The 18,681-nt window shown below is 41.1% G+C and overlaps 1 protein-coding gene across 4 annotated transcripts in view; it reads left to right on the top strand.

Moving 5' to 3' along the window:
- The first annotated feature begins 1,408 nt into the window (after positions 1 to 1,408).
- The window catches only part of SLC11A2 (solute carrier family 11 member 2), a 29,721-nt gene continuing 12,448 nt past the window's right edge, over positions 1,409 to 18,681 (top strand). For 3 of the 4 annotated variants that reach the window (XR_005030740.2, XM_036915074.2, XM_036915073.2), the window contains exons 1-9: positions 1,409 to 1,488; positions 11,600 to 11,671; positions 13,173 to 13,318; positions 13,849 to 13,974; positions 14,375 to 14,494; positions 15,956 to 16,062; positions 16,592 to 16,662; positions 16,767 to 16,834; positions 17,913 to 18,068. Coding sequence is in view for 3 of the 4 variants with exons in the window: in XM_036915074.2 (XP_036770969.2) it covers positions 1,443 to 1,488; positions 11,600 to 11,671; positions 13,173 to 13,318; positions 13,849 to 13,974; positions 14,375 to 14,494; positions 15,956 to 16,062; positions 16,592 to 16,662; positions 16,767 to 16,834; positions 17,913 to 18,068 (912 nt within the window). In the remaining variant the exon portion in view is untranslated. Of the gene's footprint in view, positions 1,489 to 2,649; positions 2,800 to 11,599; positions 11,672 to 13,172; positions 13,319 to 13,848; positions 13,975 to 14,374; positions 14,495 to 15,955; positions 16,063 to 16,591; positions 16,663 to 16,766; positions 16,835 to 17,912; positions 18,069 to 18,681 lie in introns of those variants that run through there. The other variant, XM_036915075.2, reaches the window with a different exon arrangement.

The raw sequence follows: 18,681 nt of genomic DNA, 5'->3' as shown, positions 1-18,681 counted from the left end.
TTGAATATGGTGTTTGATACATAATAAGAATTCAATTAGCGTGTCAGTTACTATAAGTGAAAATATGGAACCTAGAAGGCTGTTGGGGGTATATGTTGGGAGAAACTGAGTAAAGGAAACAATGGAGCTATGGTAGAGTCCCATTGTAAAATCCATTCTTATTTTTGAATTCCTAAACTAAAATAGGGCTTTGTCCTCCAATACTTTGCTGATTATTTCATATGTACTTCTATTTTCCCATGAAGGAGGATGAACTGGCACCCAACCCAATTTAAGGCAGCTTTGCCTTAGGAAACTTGTCTGATATAGAAGAGAGACAAGGAGACATATCAGTGTGTAATGATATGACTTCAGGGCTTGATGGCCCCTGGAGTAAAGAGATCTGCATCTGGGGTCCAGGGCAGAAGGATGGTTCTGTGTAGGGACCAGAGCCATTTGCTGGAAGCCTACCTTGCCTAATACGAACTGACTGTGCTTTACATTCGTTCTTTTCCATTCTAAGGTATTTATTTCTATCACACTTAGTTGCAGGTTTTATGGTACTAAGCAGATTTTCTTTAAGACTACCAGAAAACTTCCTGAAGGCATCAACTTCCTTTCAGTATATTACCCACTTCTCACCCTGCCCCCTAAGCTCTCCTTTCCAGTTCGTCCTATTAAACTACTATTTGCCTGAGGCAAAATTTCCCCATTCTTTTAATTCTCCTCCTCTCAGGAAGTTCTGGGCTTGTTCTGGATTTATTTTTTGCAGTCTCAGGATAGTTTCTCTTGTTTTTTAAAAATCTTTTTCACAAGGCAGAGTACTGGGTTTGCGTGGCTTTGTTGTCTGCCTGTGAATCACTGATTGACCCGGTGGACGCCCGCGGTCCTTCAGATCCCAAGGCACAGACCTGGCGGCATATTCATCCACTCTGGGACTCCTCGTAATTGCGTCGGTGCTGCACGTACCTATGGAGAAAATATGTTTGGACTGTCAGGCTTGGGGTTAATTGGTTTCAGCTCACGTCTCGGGGAGCAGAGTCCTAGCACACCTGCAGCTAGTACAAGTGCCCACACAGCTTCCCTCTAAGGGGAGTGGCATCCTTAAGAAAAGCAATTCCTTTTACTCCACCCCTTCCATGCACTGGCACTCACAGGCTCGCTTCCAGCTTCTGCCGAAAGGCACAAAGACAAAATCTTTAAAGTTTTCAAGCTCAATTAATTGTTTATTAATATCCAGTATGGGCACATATATGATGCTTTCCTTTTCATGGCAGGTCAAAGATGAAATTTGATTGAGCTCTGAAGGGTGTGGTTTGCCTTTTGAAATTGCCTGCTACGTCTCTTACGTTGAGCCGCTTTGGAGCAGCCTAAAGTGCCCTTATCTAACCAAGGGAGGCGCACTTGTCCTCATATATAGAGGCAGGAGCCCGCTCTAGGAAAAGTCAAACCCAGTCTGCACGATGAAGAAGGAGCGGCAGACGGAGGCAGCCCCACACTGTGAACTAAGTGAGTAGCCAGCAAATACACAACAGCCCAGAAGTTGCCCAGATGAGCAGACCTGCAAGGGCGGTCGATAAGAATGCCTCCAGCCATTTTATTTTCTAGTTGCAGCCGAGGTTCTCAAAGGAAATTTTTTGATTTAGAGAGACTCCATCAAGCCTTTCTGAAACTCCCCAGATGTGTAGAGAGATTCACAGAACTAATTTGTGCATTTTCTTTTCTCTCCAGGAGAAATTCTGTATGGAAACCAGCCTGTACCAGATAACTGATGATGTTCAGTCCAGTTTTTTTGGATCTCTGATTACTTTGTGCTTTCTTTTTGGACCTTTCTTTTTGCAGTTCACTCTCCTTTCCTCCTGTTTTGGACTCTTACCAACTAATAGTTTTCTCCGAGCAAGTTTTTATATGAAGAAGGAACTTGGAGGGGTTTATGCTTTTCCTCTCTAGACCTACGACTTGGCTAGATAAGTGGTTATCTTTAAGCGGTAGGGGGAGTCTAAGAATGTTTCTGGTAGTTCTAAATGACACTGTAGAACATTAGGATGGTTTGTTAGAATATTTATTTTCTTCCTTCTAAAGCACCACTAGTTTGGCCGTTATCTGAGAAAGACTCTGGGGTGTTAGGTTGAGGCTGGGGATGGCGTGGGATTGCCTTTGGGTAGGTGGAGATACAGCTTGGGGAAAGGAGGCTCCAGCTGGGTGTGATAGAGGGAAACAATTCTTTACCGAGGCTTGAGAACAGGGCATCTGATGTGGTAAAACTGGCTGCACTAGATGAGGTTTTGCGGTTCCTCCTAGGTGTGGGGTGCTCTTGGTGGGGCAGCAGATACTATGATCTGGCTCTGTGGGCGAGAGGAAATGGTCCTGCCGGGAGGCTATACTTTATAAGGTGGAGCTGTACCTGACAAAGCCACGTCTCCAGAAGAAAGGGGCTAGACTGCCAGTACCTAACTTGAGGCCGCGGAGAACTATGATAGGAAACTTACCTATCTCCCAGCTCCCCGCGGGATGGGAGCCTCCAAACCCACTGTTTGTGGGTTGAACCAGCATCAGCACCAGCTCTGCAGGATGCAACTCCCGCGTAGACCGCCGTGGCCCCGCCTCCAGCCTGACGTTATGGTGGGCGGAGCTTCGTGACTGTCCGCTGGCCATGCGCGCCGGCCGCCGTGGAGTACGGGCAGGCCAGCCAATAGGAGTGCGCGGTTGCCGACCTGTCGGCCAATTGCAGAGGGTGTAGGGGGTTGGCCGGCTTAGCGCTGGCCCCAGGGATATGGAGCCCCCCGCGCGGGTACACCCTGGCAAGTGGTGGCAGAACGGGTAAGGCGACGGGCAAGCAAGGTCAGGGGTCACGCGGGCGCGCCACTTACTCCAGGCCGGCGGGGAGGGCGCTGGGCGGCTCGGGGCAGTTTGGGGCACGCGGGGCGCCTTGTGGCACTGTGAGGGACGGTGAGGCTTGGAGGGCCTGAGGCGCGGGGTCCAGATGGGGCCGCATTATTTGAAGGAAGACCGAGAGGAGGGCTCCGGGAACGGGTGCCGGGGAGGGAGCGCTAGAGGTCGTGGGGGTCTCGCTCCTTCTCCGCCGCGGCCTAGGAAAAAAAGGCCGGACCCGGCTGGACCTGCTGTCGCACCGGGACCGGTTGTCGAGGGTGCGCTGACCCACCTCACGCCGCGGGAGAGGCCGCCGGGCCTAGGTCAAGGTCCCCGCTGCCGCCTTCTAGTCTAAGGAGCCTTGGGGCCCCGTTTGACCCCGGGCCTCCCGCTGCCCTGCTTAAACAATAAAATTCACTTGAGTACAGCCGACATTCCTGGGGCACCTTCGGGTGAAGGGCCTGGGCGAGCCGCTCAGTGCATACTTGTGTGTAGATTGGATTTAGGGCTGTTTGTGCAGCTCCCAGGCTCCAGGTGGTTTTGCAGGTGACATTTTATTACACACCGTATGTAAGTGGGGTGGATGCTGTCCACCTGTACCGTTTCATGTGCCCCTACTTTTAAAGCTGTGCCTTTGGATTCCTTTTCACTTTGGGTTTCCCCAAATTACCTACCACATGTCTCAGACTATTCCAAGGAGCATTATTGGAGAAGTTCAGTAACCTGGGCTTGAGTTTTCCTGTGTAAAATGTACATACTCTCATATTGTCCACTGCTTTCAAAGGAGTTTTAGGAAGTTAGAGGAATGTGACATCTCTTTTAAAGTGGAAAGCAAAAGCAAAAATTATATGAAAGGAGAGACAAGGGGAGATAGACCTCCAGGAACTTTTGCTGAGATATTGGTGAAACCAGGGGACACTATCTTGACTCCAATGGAATCTGAAACCCTATGAGTTTGCACTACTTCTTGGCTGTGTGAACCTTTGAGCGAGTGGCTTAGCGTCTTTGTTCATTTGTTTCCACATGCTTAAAATGGCCATTGATGATTATGTTCATCTTACAGGGTTGTTGGTGAATAGTAAATGAGTTAATTCACGAAGTGCTTACAAGAGTTCTGGCATATAGGAGTTTTTGTAATGATTTCCTACATGTGCCTTCTTTCCCCTCAAAGATTCCAAACTAAAGAGTTCTGACCTTATTACCCTCTTTGCTCAGAATCCTGTGAGCCTACTGCCAGTGAACCCGTAGGTCCATGTTTTGCATCCACATCATTGATCTGAGGGCATTGTATCATTAATTACCTGTGATGAGAGGCTTTCTGCTGGGTGTTTATTTTTATCATTAAATAAGGTTTAATACTAGGCGTGTCTGTGAAATGAAATCTGAGAACTTCTTTGGCTGTTTGGTTTTTCATCGATGACACTTCATTTACAGTGTTGGCCTATGCGCAGTTTATTTTGGACCCAGTACCAAAAAGGCCATGATTGCAACATACCTGGTTTCTCATGTTTCTGGAATGGCTGTGGGACTTGGGAGGGGAATTTCTAGGCAGTCTGGCAAGTACTTCCTGTTAATGAATAGGGAAGCTTGGTATGAGTCTCATCTTACTCTAACTGTTAGGAAATCAGCAGTGGTCCCTTGGATTATTCTGTAGAGGTATTGAGCAGCTTTGGCTCAGTTTGACCCAGCAAAATAAAGGAAGTCAAAGACATCTGTGGAGTCAAAGACATCTTTATTCCCTGCCTCTGTGCACATAAATACAAATTGCTGACAGATTTAAGCCCTTTCTGTGAGCTTAAAAGCCTTTCTCACAGTCTCTTGGTGCTATCCAGAAGGCTCTAATGGAAGACATGTCTTCCAATTCTCCCCTTTCAAGGAAGCTGCTATTCATACACATAGCATTATTGGGGACAAGTCACAAAGTGAGAAACTTTGAATTTATGAAAAAGAATATTGTGTACTGCAGTAGTGTGCTGTCCCCATTTGGTTGAAGTACAGATGGTATAAATTTAGTTAGCTTAGGAATAAGACAATTTAGGGTTGAAAGTTGGGTGTTGCCTTGATGAGCATGGAGGACTGTGTCTTTGCAAAACGTGACTATCTGTGCTTGAATAAGGGAGAAAGGAGGTGACATCTTTTAAAGAGTTGAGTATTTGAGGCTGAAAGGGAAGCCTTTTGCCCTAATATTGTTGTCATCTTTATTATCTGAGTCTCTGTGGTTTGAACCAAGTATCTTGGAAAAGAAGGCAAGGAGCATTTGAATGTGCAGAATACAAAGAGTTAGAAGACTTAGACCCTTGTTGTCCTACTCATTGTTGAGACATCTATTCTTTTGAAAATTTAACATATATTGAACAATTAACCTTTATTGGCCCCTGGAGACACAAAGAACAACCTTCCAGATATCATCAGGCTTACCATGGATAAAATAAAACAACATGTTTGTATTATAAACTGTATTTTAACAAAACAGAATGGAATATGAAACAGTTGGCTAGCTTCAAAGAAAAATATAAACAAATAAAAATATATTTGTCTTAATTCCTCTTCTACTTTTAGTTTAAGCTGAGAGTAACTTTGATTTTTTAGTGTAAGGACCAGTTTCCAGTAGACTTAAACTGGGAAATTAGGATTCTCAGTTCTTGTCTTTGTGCATATTGCTAGTAGGTCCTCTTGTATAGTTTCTTTTCGGTTTGTTTTGTTCCCATTTATTGCTAATAATCAACTGTCTGTTAAAACTCCTAGGTAGTGAAAGGAGACAGCTACCAGTTAATTGTTAAAGAATTAACAGGTTCCAAAGAGCAGAAGGAGGCATGTATGAGGCTGGAGAATCTTGTAGTATGCATTGTTTGTCTTTACATACAATTTTTCTTTGCTTTAAGAATGTTTAAAATATGTGCTTAAAATTGTTAAGGCCAGGCTCCACCTGGGAGGCCAATGGCTGTCACTGGAATCAATGGGTTGAATGTAATCTAATGATAATCATTCTTCACATTTGCCAGAGAAAAGCTACTTAAGCAAGTATGAGGGGAAAACTTTTTTCGGAGGAACAAAGTGGGGATAATAGGCTGATTTAATAGACTTTCTTATTTCAGTATTAAGAGGTCTTTGAAATTGTTCACAGAGCTTGAAATTGTATTCCAGGATAGATGTGTCAGGCCAGGGGAACCAGGTTGGTCCCCCAAAAGGAAATGCACTGCTATAAACTTCTGATTCGATGTGGAAATCAGAGGAAGCTTACACTGTGAGAGTTGGGAGGAACAAAGACCAGGCTATAGCTAGAGTTTGTAAGTTAAGACTTTTAATAATCAGAAGTTCTATGAGCAGTCAAGGAAGTTTGGAAGTTGGTTAAGCCTCAGAGGACCGAGCAGAGAAAATGAAGAGCTCTGTTTAGTGGGTATCAGGCCCTTGTGAGTCTGAAGTGTCTGGTTGATTAGTGATAATTTTTGTCTTAAAGATAAGTACTTCTTGACAGCCTGGCAACTGTAATCGGCTCTGACACCCAGGCAGCCAGTTTCATTATCAACTTACTCTTTCTCCCCCTATCTTACTCCCTCTCTCCTTTTCTTGCTGCATAATATTTTCTCTTTTTCTTCTTTCTTTATCATCATGTTCTCAATGTCAGGTTTTTCTTTGAGCTATAAAACAGATTCTCAAACATCCAGCTCAGATGAGAAACAGCAAACTTGATGTTGAGTTGAAACTGTGTTTTTCTGGTACACTAAACAAGACGTCTCTGATTTGGGGAGTATTACTGTGGCATGCAAAGTAAGTAAAACGAAGAACAGTCCTAGGCTGATACCTCAACGGCCCTTGCGCCAGAGGGGGAGAGTGAGAGGTGGGTGGGGGACACACACACATGCAGAGGCCCTGATGCATACTGAGCAATATACAACAGCAGCATTGTTTGTACGTTGTGAACTGGGCGTGTTGTGTAGCTTTCAGTTGAAAACATTCTATTATTACCCACTTAGGTAGAGAGGATTAGAGTTTCGAGGCCTTTTTCTTAAACTTAACACCAGAGGGATTTTTCACTTTTTTCTTTCTGTCAGGAAATAGATATAGTCAGTCTACAACCTCTTTTTCATTTTATCACTTTATATCAAATTCATTTTCGTAAGTGAAAAATAGGATACACTTAAATTGAAAAAATAATTCCAGACTTCACCTCCTCAAGAATAATTTAGAAATTCATACAGCTTGTCTAAACTGGTTAACTTCCCTCACCCCCAGTGGGGGCAAATTGAATTTTGGAACTAATTAAATTAGATGGATATTCTGAATGGAAAGACTCAGAAAATGGTGCTGCTTCATTGACCTGGAATGGAAAAACAGAGGAAGTAATAAACCCTCATTTAAAAAAAAAGTGACTAGTAATCTTCCTTATTAAAATATATGGAATTCAGAAAATGATTAGCTCTTTGAACCACTCGAGAATTTTAGAGTTTTGTTGACTCCCAGACATTTAGGAACAGGAGTTTACCTTCATGAAGAATGTCTTGTACAACATAGGTGTTAGATTAATAGTAATGGTTTAGTAGGAATATCAAGGAAATTAGCCTTAAAGTGGACATTTAGGGAGAAGGGAATTTTAGAAGGAACTGAAATCTTTACATTGTCTTCAGGGCAAGTGGAATTTTTAAAATCACAACTCCTTGTTATTTCCTAATACACGACTCAGTTACCACTTTTTAAAGCCTTGATCTGTACATCTGGCAGTTTCCACTTGGTCACCAGCATGTGGCTGGCATTGAATGAGGGAAGCGTCAAGAAGGAGAAGAGGTGGCTTGGCCCATCAACTTGAAACATTCCTATTGACATGAATCAACTGCTTTTCTGCAAACATGCCAACACTTTTCTGGGTGCCTCTGTGAAAATTCTTTTCCTCCTTAATGCCGTCTTTGATTTTATTTATATAGAGGAGGGGACAGGAAAAGAGAAGAATTAGAGGACTGTTCAAAAACATTCCTCTCTAACCTTTATTAGGGAGACCTTTGCGACAGAGTATAGCTCTAAGTGAAGTGGTTTTGAGTTCCTTTGCTCTCTGCAGGGGAATTTTATAAGAAAAAATTCTTTCAAATTCAAACTTTTTTAAAACCATAGATGGAAAAAGTTTAAGTTAAATTAATATCTATTTTAATAGTGAATATTTCAAACTTTCTTCGGGGCAATTGTTAAAACAGGTTTGGGCTATCAGATTGTTTTTCCAGAGTTCTTGTAAATGCTAAGAGAACACACAGAATTGCTGTCAATTAGATATTCAGTATTTATTATAGCTACTTTGTGTTTGGGGGAATAACTTTATTTTGACATAATTTAAACTTAATGAAATGTTGCAACAGTAGCCCCAGAGAATGCATGATTTCAAGGTAAGATAAGGCTAATGGTAGTGGTAAGCCGTAGTGTCTGGGGGAACCTGGAGGAGGGCCATTTACTTAAATTAGAGTCAGGAATACTTTCCTGAGGAGGTGGCTTCTAATTTCTGCATTCAGGTGAAACTCCTTTGAAATTTTGGTAGAAGTAATAAGTTAAGTTTAAGACAATATATGCCTATCAACTGGACAGTTGGAAATCTCTGATTATTCATTAGAGAAGCTTTATCAGAGAGAGTTCAACTGAACATCCCTAAAGTGTTTGTTGATAGGCTGAGTGACTCCATGTGACATTTACATTAAAAAAAACACATGTACATGGTAAAATTATTTTTTAAGTGCAAAACAGTATGCACTGTATATTCAGTGAGAGGTCTTCTTTCATCTGATCTCGTTTGCGCTCCCTCACTCCTCCCTCTTAAGGACAGCATTACCAGTTTTTGGTGTGTCCTTTGAAAATAGTCTGTACATGTACAGGTACGTATTCTCTCTCTTTTTTTTTTCCTTTTTGCTACATAGATGATACTCCTCTGTACACTGGGTTTTAATTTGACAACGTATCTAGGAAATTGTTTCCTATAAATACATATAGACCTGCTTTATTTATAATAGCTATATGGTATTCCAGCCTATGAATGTAGCTAGTTTATTTTACCAGTGTACTACTAATTAGACATTCGTAGTTGTTTTCAGTCTTTTGATACTACAAACAATGCTATGGGAAATATTGTGTGAGAATTTCTTTAGGATGTATTCTTAGAAGTGGAATTGCTGGATCAAAGGATATGTAGGCTTTGACATTTTAGACATAAAATGTAATTTTATTAGCATTTTTATCTTGTAAAACTGTCTTACAACTTTTGATAAAAGAATGGGGTGAGATAGATATGTTAAATTTAACCAGGAGTGCCATTTTTTCTGTTGTTGATTGCTATTTGATAGGAAATTTACTGGCTCTAAGAGAAGGTGATGCTTTATGGTTGGGGGTGAGCTAGAATTTTAAAGCAGTATTACTCATACTTATCAAAGTATTGCTGGGTTGGTTTTGGCTGCTTGTAACTCAACTTGACCTTTTTGTTAATATAATTAAATGATGGAACAACCTGGTGGTAGAGTGAGTCCTAGAGTGCAAAACTGTCTCACTGTAACTTACTGCTTCCTTCCATATTGGTCTTCAGTTTTCATGGCGGTTTAAATTCTGTGCTCTCACACCAGGCGTAACTGATCCTTTCTATTCCCTGCCCTGGTTATGTTCTGTGGACGCTGCAAACAATGAAGCTTACAATTTGTTGAGTAAAAGTTTTGATGAGAAAGTTGGAGTCTGGAATCCACTTTCTCTCTTGGAATAATACATTCCTGAGTTTTCAGAGAGAAGAGCAGAATTTTATTGGCTCTCTATGTAGTTAGGATAGAAATGATCACTTAGAATACTAATGACAATTACTAAAAATTTACTGTGAAATATTTCTGTATAAAATTATTTAACTGCCACCTTTGGAGACTATAGCTTGGGGAGAAACACACTACTACCACATTGTTTGCTTTTTAAATATAACTTTTAAAAGCTTGTTTTGGATAGGAATCTTCCTCAAATGTATTAAACACTTCTGTGCCTTAAATAGGATATCCATCATCACTACAAAAGTCATCTGATTTGATCAGTTCTTGATGAGCAGCGCCACAATCAGAAACTTGAGTTATTTTTTATAATAATAATTTAATAATAATATTTTTCTTAATAATAGTGTTCTCAGAACTGATCAAAGCATAAGGAATGGCTCTTTGCCTCATACCAAGTGGCCCAAGACCTTTACCTGTAAGAGCCATAAAGCCAGATAGGATTTGTGGATTCTAATTTGTGGGATAGCATAAACTGATAACCTGGCTTCTCAGAATTATATGTGAAATAAAAGTAAAAAGACTCTGAGTGGGGCCAAGGGGGCTGTGCATGGTTGGAATCTGAGTGATGAGGTATGTAAATAACACCTCCCACTCAGGTGAGAAGCTGTTGTAACTGCTTGAAGAAGAGGTTGAATTTAGTCAATGTTATTGGGTCTGTTGTTGCGTGTTTAGTGTTTAGTCATCTGATGGGAAGGACATGTCTAGTTGTCATTATAACAAAATACTTGATATTGGTTGACTATAGAGGTGAAGGATTATGTTTTCTATATTAGCAAAGATGGTATATTTTACACTCTAGAGTTTGAAACCTAAAACCCTCTTTAGGTCTGAATTCTACAATCCTGTAAAAATAAGTATAGAATATGTTGGTTCTGGAATCTGGAAAGGGGAGGATTATCTTAAAAAAGAAAGTAGAGGGCTGTTCTGATAGGACCAAAAAAAGGACCAGTGGAAGAAGACTGAGCAGTGAAAGTAGCTAAGGGGAGGCCTTATACCTTTTCAGTAGGATAGTTATTATTTGGATTTAAGTGAGGGGAGTGCTAACAATAAATATCACCGTGTCTTTTTACATTTGGAATCAGCGAAGAGGTAGATTCTTTAATCAGTAGATCAAAATTTTTAAAAGTCAACCTTATTGGTGGTATCGACTGGAGAATATGCCATAGATCTGTGGCCAAATGAGCTTACTAATTAATACCTGCCTCCTCCCAATTAAACTTAACTCGACAGGATGCTGGCCCCTGGGATGTCCCCTCACCCCCATACCTCAATATTTGCTTATTGCTGGTTGGAGAGAAATGGCCATATCCTGTTGGCCATGCCTAAGACACCTGCTGGCCTAGTGTCTTAGCACTCCGTGAGAGCCCAGGAAGGGAGGGCCATGCTTATTAGTTTTTCCTCCCAGTTGTTGAAGGGTTGGGGAAACATAACATTACAGGTGAAGTCTGTCCTCAGGGAACTATTAGGCTGGGAAATAGTGGCCCTCCACTACTGGTATGCTGGTGAGGTGCTTTCTCCCCACTTTCCAGAAAACTGAAGTATGAACTTAAGTTGTTAGAACAAAGAGAGTTATGGATCTCTGTCCTTAAAAACTCATCAAAGTTGGGGGGGAAATCAGTCTGGTTTTAAATATTTGGGTTAATTTGTAAACAAAGGCAGAAACTGGGTGATAGTCTAGTAGCCTCTCTGTGGATGCTTATTAAAAAGTATTTGCTTACTTCCCTGAAATACCTTTTGCTTCAATTTGGTTTTGAAGTCTTGCCAGCAAAAATAGGATTAAGACTTTTATATTTATTAAATATCTCTTAATCATATTCTGAAAACTAATTATTTTCAAGATTATCCAATTCAGTAGAAGAATTATTTGTTTCATATGGTAAGGGATCAGTCATACTCATACTGAGTAACGAAATGCTGGTTCTGAATTTGTTAGTTTGTTCTTGCTAATTTCTCTCCCTCCCTTCTCTCCTTTCTAGAATCCTATTCTAAGAACTCAGGCACTCAGGTATCCACCATGGTGCTGGGTCCTGAACAGAAGCTTCCGGATGGTAACTTACAGCTTTTTGTCAATTTCTAACTTTCATTTGGTATTAGACTTAAGTCAGTAAGAGAAATTTACCATGTTTTCCTTTTTGTCATCTATTCCAACAAAAATTGTCCCCATCTCCCCTCCCTAGCCAACAGTATCATCATTGAGTCCTGCATTCAGAAGTCACCATCTGGTGACTTAGGCTGTAAATGAAAATGTGTTTATAACCACAGAGACTGGCCTCATATCTTCTTTCCACTTCGGAGATGAGCCATGATTACCTACAAGTTTGGTTTCTATAGCAGTGATGCTCTCAGGGGCGGTATAAGTCACAGACCAGCTTAAAAATCTCTCCTGCTTTGGCCGCATGTGGCACTTCAGAAACGTATGGAGCAGTAAAGTACTGAGTGAGCACTTTATACTGTGTATTTGATTAGAACTTTTTCAGTGCTTTGTCAAGTCCCTCCTAGTTCTAAATTTCTCCTTTAGAATTACCATCCCTTAGAATTTCCATTCTTTTTCTATTTCCTCATCAGTTCAGGGCCACTTAAGGTGAAATGGGTCAACTCCCTATAGAAAGAAAGCTTATGTTTTTCTAGTTAGAAGTTGCAAGGATTTCTTGGGAACACTGGAATTTTGTTGTTCAAAATAGCATTTGATGGCTACAGCAAACTGGGCTTTGTATCTTTCTGAAAGATTAGCCTTTTTTTCCCTCCTTGCGTTTAAGATTAACTGCAAAATGCAGGACTCGGGGAAACCCTGATAATCAGTCTGCAATGAGCTCTCCTGTCACAAGGGTAAGGGTGCCGACACCCTGTGACCTGGAGTTCTTCACTGTAGGCCTTAGTCAGAAGGCAAAGGGTTCCTGTTTGGTGGTTCCCTGTGGTTTCAGATATTAGCCTGAACTGCAGCAGGATTTTGCAACTACCACATTTTTTGAGACGCCTGACAGAGATAAAATGTCCAAGGATGATTCTTTGAGTAAGTCCTACCAAATGGTGGGGGTCGGGGTGTCCTGTTAGACTGAACAGTTTCCTTTCTTCTGAAAGTTAGATTTTTAGGTTCCCAGTGGAGCTAGTCAGGGAATGTTATATTTTGAGCCCTAGACATCAGTGTTTTTAGAAGAAAATGAAATGGTCCTAAAAATTACCAAGAGGGAATAAAAGTGTGAAATTAGGAAAACTGTTGTGAGATTAATGTTAGAATTGATCTAGTGCTGAGTGACCAGGGAAAAGGGATAAGAGGGAACTCTTTTGTACTTAATTGGATTTTCCATTGCGAGAATGTATTGCCTATTCAAAAACTGATCTATTAAAAATATAAGTAAAAGTATTATAAATAAATTGAGATAGGGTCAGGTTGGTCTTGTGCATTCAGATATAAAAAGAATTATTAATAACAATTCAATATTATTAATCAATGTTAATTAATAATCACTAATAATTTCAGTATCATTAAGGGTGAGCTGTTACTGTATTTTGTTCTTTTTTGTTAATTTCTTCTCAAATCTGTTAATTGAGATGACACTTCCGGAGATGGTGGGGACTCTGCCAGTCTCGGTGCTGTCAACCCTGCCTACAGCGACTCCTCCCTCCCACAGTCCTCTGGGCGCGCGGAGGAGCCCTTCACCACCTACTTTGATGAGAAGATCACCATTCCTGAGGAGGTTAGTGACAGGTTCTTGGAGGAAAACATTATTACCCAGGGGAAACCTGAGTGAAAAGTCCACTGGACAACTCTTGATCAACAGCCTCAGATCTACTTTTGGCAAGCAGTCTCTAAAGACTGAATTTTTGTTATCAGAATAAGTAGAAACTGTTAAGGAAAATGAGGGCCTTGAACAGTTGCCAAGTTGTACTAGTGTTTTCTTTGGTTAAGGAAATATGAATTCCATGTTCCTTTTTCTACAGGAGCTTTTGCCCATGTAACCACGTTTAGGTAGTGGTTGGACACAGAGGAGTACTTACTAATGTTACTCAGGCTCTCGAATGAGAGGCTAGTAGAGCAGGGATGGGAAGGGCTCTTATTCAGACAGAGAAGCAGCCAGCATATTGATAAGTGGGTATGGTGGAAGGGGCACATCCAGTAACCAACATCCTAAATCCTTTGTTGCTTTATATGTGATAAAATAACAGTTAATTAGATCAGTAGTTTGGAGGTGATAATCAGTTTGATGTCTGTTCCTTTCTTGTATAGCACTCTTGTTTCAGCTTCCGTAAACTCTGGGCTTTCACGGGACCGGGCTTCCTTATGAGCATTGCCTACCTGGATCCAGGAAACATCGAATCTGATTTGCAGTCTGGAGCCGTGGCTGGATTTAAGGTGAACTTCTTGGTTTTGCCCCTGTTCCTTTTAAACACACGTACCACACCCTCACATCCTTTTTGTCTATTCTGCCTGTTGGATATCAGCCTCAGGGGCTACATGCACATACTTTACTGGTGGCGACACTTAGATGAAAAGTACTTTCCCATCTGGTTTTTTATTTTATTTTAGTCACATAGTTTTCTTGAACAAAGGAGAAACTGCAGCTGAGAGAAACTAAGTCTCAGAAAGTACACAGTGACCTAGCAGGGTATATGAAGAACCCAATTCAGACCGTAGGTCATTTGATTCCTGACCTGGGCTCTTGCCTGAATGTAGTGTTTCTTATTCACATTTCTAAACAAACCAAAGTCCCCAGTTGTCTAATGAGTGTTACATGGGTTGTGTGTTTTTGTAGCTGCTCTGGGTTCTTCTGTTGGCCACCATTGTGGGGCTCCTACTCCAGCGCCTTGCAGCTAGACTGGGAGTGGTCACGGGGCTGCATCTTGCTGAAGTGTGTCATCGTCAGTATCCCAAGGTGAGCAATGTAGTGTCCTTCCTGTCACTCATATATATCTTAGGAATCTGTATGTCTGGCAGCATGTGCTGGCTCCAGTGTATACAGAGCCAGTGGAGGACTTGGTGGTCAGTGGCCCTGAGGACCAGGAGTTTCAAAGGAAATTCTACAGCCCTTTTTGCTGCCAAGTCATGTTACAGAGTTCCTTCAAAATCTAACTTGAGATTCATTTTTTCCCAGAAAGTTTCTTTAGGAAAATTACATTTGAGTAAGCATTTACCATTCACTGTGCCTTCTGGAATCCAGCAGTACCTAGACCATGGAAGGGCTGGGGGTGTGCTCTTCAAGCACTTTCATTCATATATCCATATTACTCCATTACTTTGCATTATACATATTTTTGCTTGACTTGGCCATCAATTTGAAAAAAGTAAGTTTTTTCCTTTTACTATAAACAACATGACAATGTCTTTGGATTTGCTAATAATCACTTTTCAATTTACCCTCACCTTAGAGGTTACACTGTCTTCTACAGCTTCCTTTTGGACATTCTGGGACTTTCTTCCTGCAACCTAAGGCAGGAATGGACCCTGTGTCTGGAAGACAGCTTTAACCTAGAGTCATCTTTAGATAAGACACTGATCTACCTCTGGTTTGTCCTAAATATGTAATCTCCTATTCTACTGTGAGTAGGTATCCTTACCTATTTGGTTTTTTTCCTTATTTGTTTCTCAAAAAGACCTTGGTAATTTATCATTTCTTTTAGCCTCTCTTTCTTTATGTATTTTAAAAGTTGTCTTTTGTGGCAAATTTTTTGGGTAGCAGGTACCTGGAGATGTTTTGTTTCTGGCCTCAGTGAACTAGCATTAATTTAACTAAATTTGTCTTTCAGCTGGATTGTTAGACCAAATCAATTTCCCGCCTTGTTGTATACCACCCATTTCCAGTCACTTTACCCTGGGCCCATTTGCATATCTATCCTTTTTCATTTGCTTGTGTATTATCGTTATGTTAAGGATGACTCCAGCCTTTTCATGTTTATTTTGTCTCTTCAGTTTTCTTGAAGAGTATTTTCTTCTGCAGTCATTTTCTATTCTTTCCTGAACAATGTTGACCATATTTGCATCCTCATTTTTACCTAAAACTTTTAGGCTTGTTTTTAGGCAGGAAATTAAATGGAAATTAATGAATGAAAATTCCATTCCTCTCTTAATGGAAGGGAAAGAGACAAAATTAGGATCAGCTCTTGCCCTGACCTTGGTGCATAGGGCCTGCCACATAGAAGCCCCCCTACCTTCTCTAACTAGGGGCCAAAGTGCAATGATGGGCCAAGTGGTGCCAGGTTCTGGTACTTCCATCTCTAGAGTGAAGGCTTGTAAAGGATTATGTATGGGTCAGTACTAAAATGTAAATTCCAAACTATGGAGGAAGTTCTTAGAAATGACTAATTAGAACCATGTCTTTCTGCTGTTTTGTGTTTAGGTCCCACGAATTATTCTGTGGCTGATGGTGGAGTTGGCTATCATTGGCTCAGATATGCAAGAAGTTATTGGCTCAGCTATTGCCATCAATCTCCTGTCTGTAGGAAGGTGAGGGGGTTTTCCTCTAGAAAGCAGTCAATGTTTTGGCTAGATTTAAAAGCGATTGTAAAAACAAAAAAACCCACCTCATTTTCAACTTTAAAAGATTCAACTCAAGTATTATTTTCTCTGTGAAGTCTTTCTGGAACCACCCTCTTTCCTCCTGGCAGATATAGGGTCTGTATCTTCCATGTTCTCATGTCAGGTTATACATATCTACTATACAGTGTGTGGCATTGTGTATAACATTTATTTGTATGCCCGTTTACCCCACTTGACAGTGAGCTCCTTGAAGGGTGAGACCCATACTTTTCAGCTTCATATCCTAAGTGTGTGACATAGTAGACAGTCATGGTTTGAATGAATGTAATTCAGTTAGTGCTGTGATCCTAAACTACCCAAAACCTGTCCTCCTGCCATTGTCCCCTCCCCCCAAGGCCTTACTTCTCCGCATATTATGTATGTGGAAAGCTGTTCGGAAGAACGGGTTTCTCATGTTTCATTTATTTCCTTTAATCTCTATTTATCTCTGACCTAGGGTTCCTCTGTGGGGTGGAGTTCTCATCACCATTGCAGATACCTTTGTATTTCTCTTTTTGGACAAATATGGTAAGGAGAGTGGGAATGGAGGCATCAAAGGAGCTGCTTTCGGTGCTGTGGCTGATGGGGAGGTCTGCCTCCTGTCATCTCACGGCTGCATTTTTCCCCTTCAGGCTTACGGAAGCTAGAAGCATTTTTTGGCTTTCTCATCACCGTTATGGCCCTCACATTTGGATATGAGGCAAGTGTTACAGGCTATTCATTAGCTTTATGACAAAAATTTTTTTTGCCTTTTATTATAAAAGATGCTAGGATAGTTTAATTGTATTGCATGTGTTAACAAAGAGTCAAGTTAGCCCCGGGCCAATTCTGAAAGCAAGGAGTTGTGTCCATGAAGGCTTTCAGGGACTCTTAGGTCAAAAAAGACTAGACTTCCTAGGACTCTCCGGACTAGACTCCCTGGTTCCAAGTTGGCCATCCTGACAGCTGAACACTCTTGGAGAAGGTTAGGAAGGAGGTGGCAAGGTCATTCTTGGCTGTTAATTTAGAGAGGTTCTCTTTTTGCTTATCCTGGTTTTACTAACTGCACCTTGAACTTTCTCTATATTGTAATATTTAGTGAACTATTGGGGATATAGTGGGTGTTTCCTGGTTTGTGCTCCAATCCAGACTCTCCTAGGAATCAGTATCTCTATATGCAGTAATAGTACCTTTCTTTGTCTACCTGTTATAAAGTGATTTCTGTTTATTGACCTGGCTAAATTTTAAAATATATATCTAATCTATGAGTTGATTATGTAGCTTAGTCTAAGGCTTCTAAAAGAAATGCTGAACCAGGAAAAAATATGTATGAGAAGTGGTTATGAATGAATCTTAGCATACACTAGTGACAAACATGTGATTTTCAGGTAAATGTAGGTGAACAGAAGCCTGATAAGTCTGAGTAATCAAGAATTGACTCTGTGACTCTGTATTCTTAGATCTGTCTCACAGGAGCTACTGTGAAGCTAATATCAATAAGGGCCTTAGCAGCCATTTTATTTCTTTAGAATATTAATTACGTTCTGTTCACATCTATTTTGTGTATCTAAACTATGATGTGAAATATCTGGATCCCCCAGTCCTGAATTCTCTGACCTCTGGTAGCAAGCCCCTTACGCTGCTTGGTTTTTTGATGGTTCTGTGTCCCTTGTTATACTAGTAGGTGTTGAAGAAGAAAGGATTGTAAGAGTAAAGGATGTTGAATGCTTCTTAGTACCATGTTACTCCTGTGACCTCATATTCCAGTAAAAGCTAATAGCTGTTACGTTTGTATGTAGTATGTTACAGTGAAACCCAGCCAGAGCCAGGTGCTCAAAGGCATGTTCGTGCCATCCTGCTCAGGCTGCCGCACCCCACAGATTGAGCAAGCCGTGGGCATCGTGGGAGCTGTCATCATGCCACACAACATGTACCTACATTCTGCTTTAGTCAAGGTGAGCAAGGCCCTTACCTCTGGGTAGTTCACGGCATCTTTTCCTTTCGTTGCAAGAGACACACATTTAGTTTTACAGCTGTTAGACCCTAAAGGAACAAGGTATTTTTCCATTGTCGAATATGTATAAGCTCGACATACTTGGGCTCTGTTTTTATCACCAAGGTGACCAGTGATAACTAACACCACAGAGAAACCAGGACTAAAGGTCTTCATTGAAGGTGTGAAAGTGTACCTTGTGTTTAAACCTCCAAAGCCTTAGGGGCCTTGAGGAAGTCAGGAGTAAAGAACCCAGCTAGACTTTACCAGTTGGGCTTAAAACAATAGTCTGTTGGGAGGTATCAGAGAACTTTATAAATTAAGGTTATACTCCTCTTAGGACTGAAATTGGGTTGTTTTTGCAGGTTATTAGATCTAGCCACAATTACTGACAGCTCAGTGGTCACTTAGTCACTCTTTTCTATTTGGGGAATGTGCAGTGTCGTCAAAGGGTCATGCAGTTCTTACTCACTTAATGAACTTGGATGTAAGCAAGTTATCTCATATTTCATTTGGTCAATCATTTGCCCTCTAAATCTTTCAGCTGACTCCAAACTCATGAAATATTACAAGGA

The sequence above is a fragment of the Manis pentadactyla genome, chromosome 10 (assembly GCF_030020395.1).
Source record: "Manis pentadactyla isolate mManPen7 chromosome 10, mManPen7.hap1, whole genome shotgun sequence".
NCBI lineage: Eukaryota > Metazoa > Chordata > Mammalia > Pholidota > Manidae > Manis > Manis pentadactyla.
This window is presented reverse-complemented; position numbering and strand designations above follow the sequence as displayed.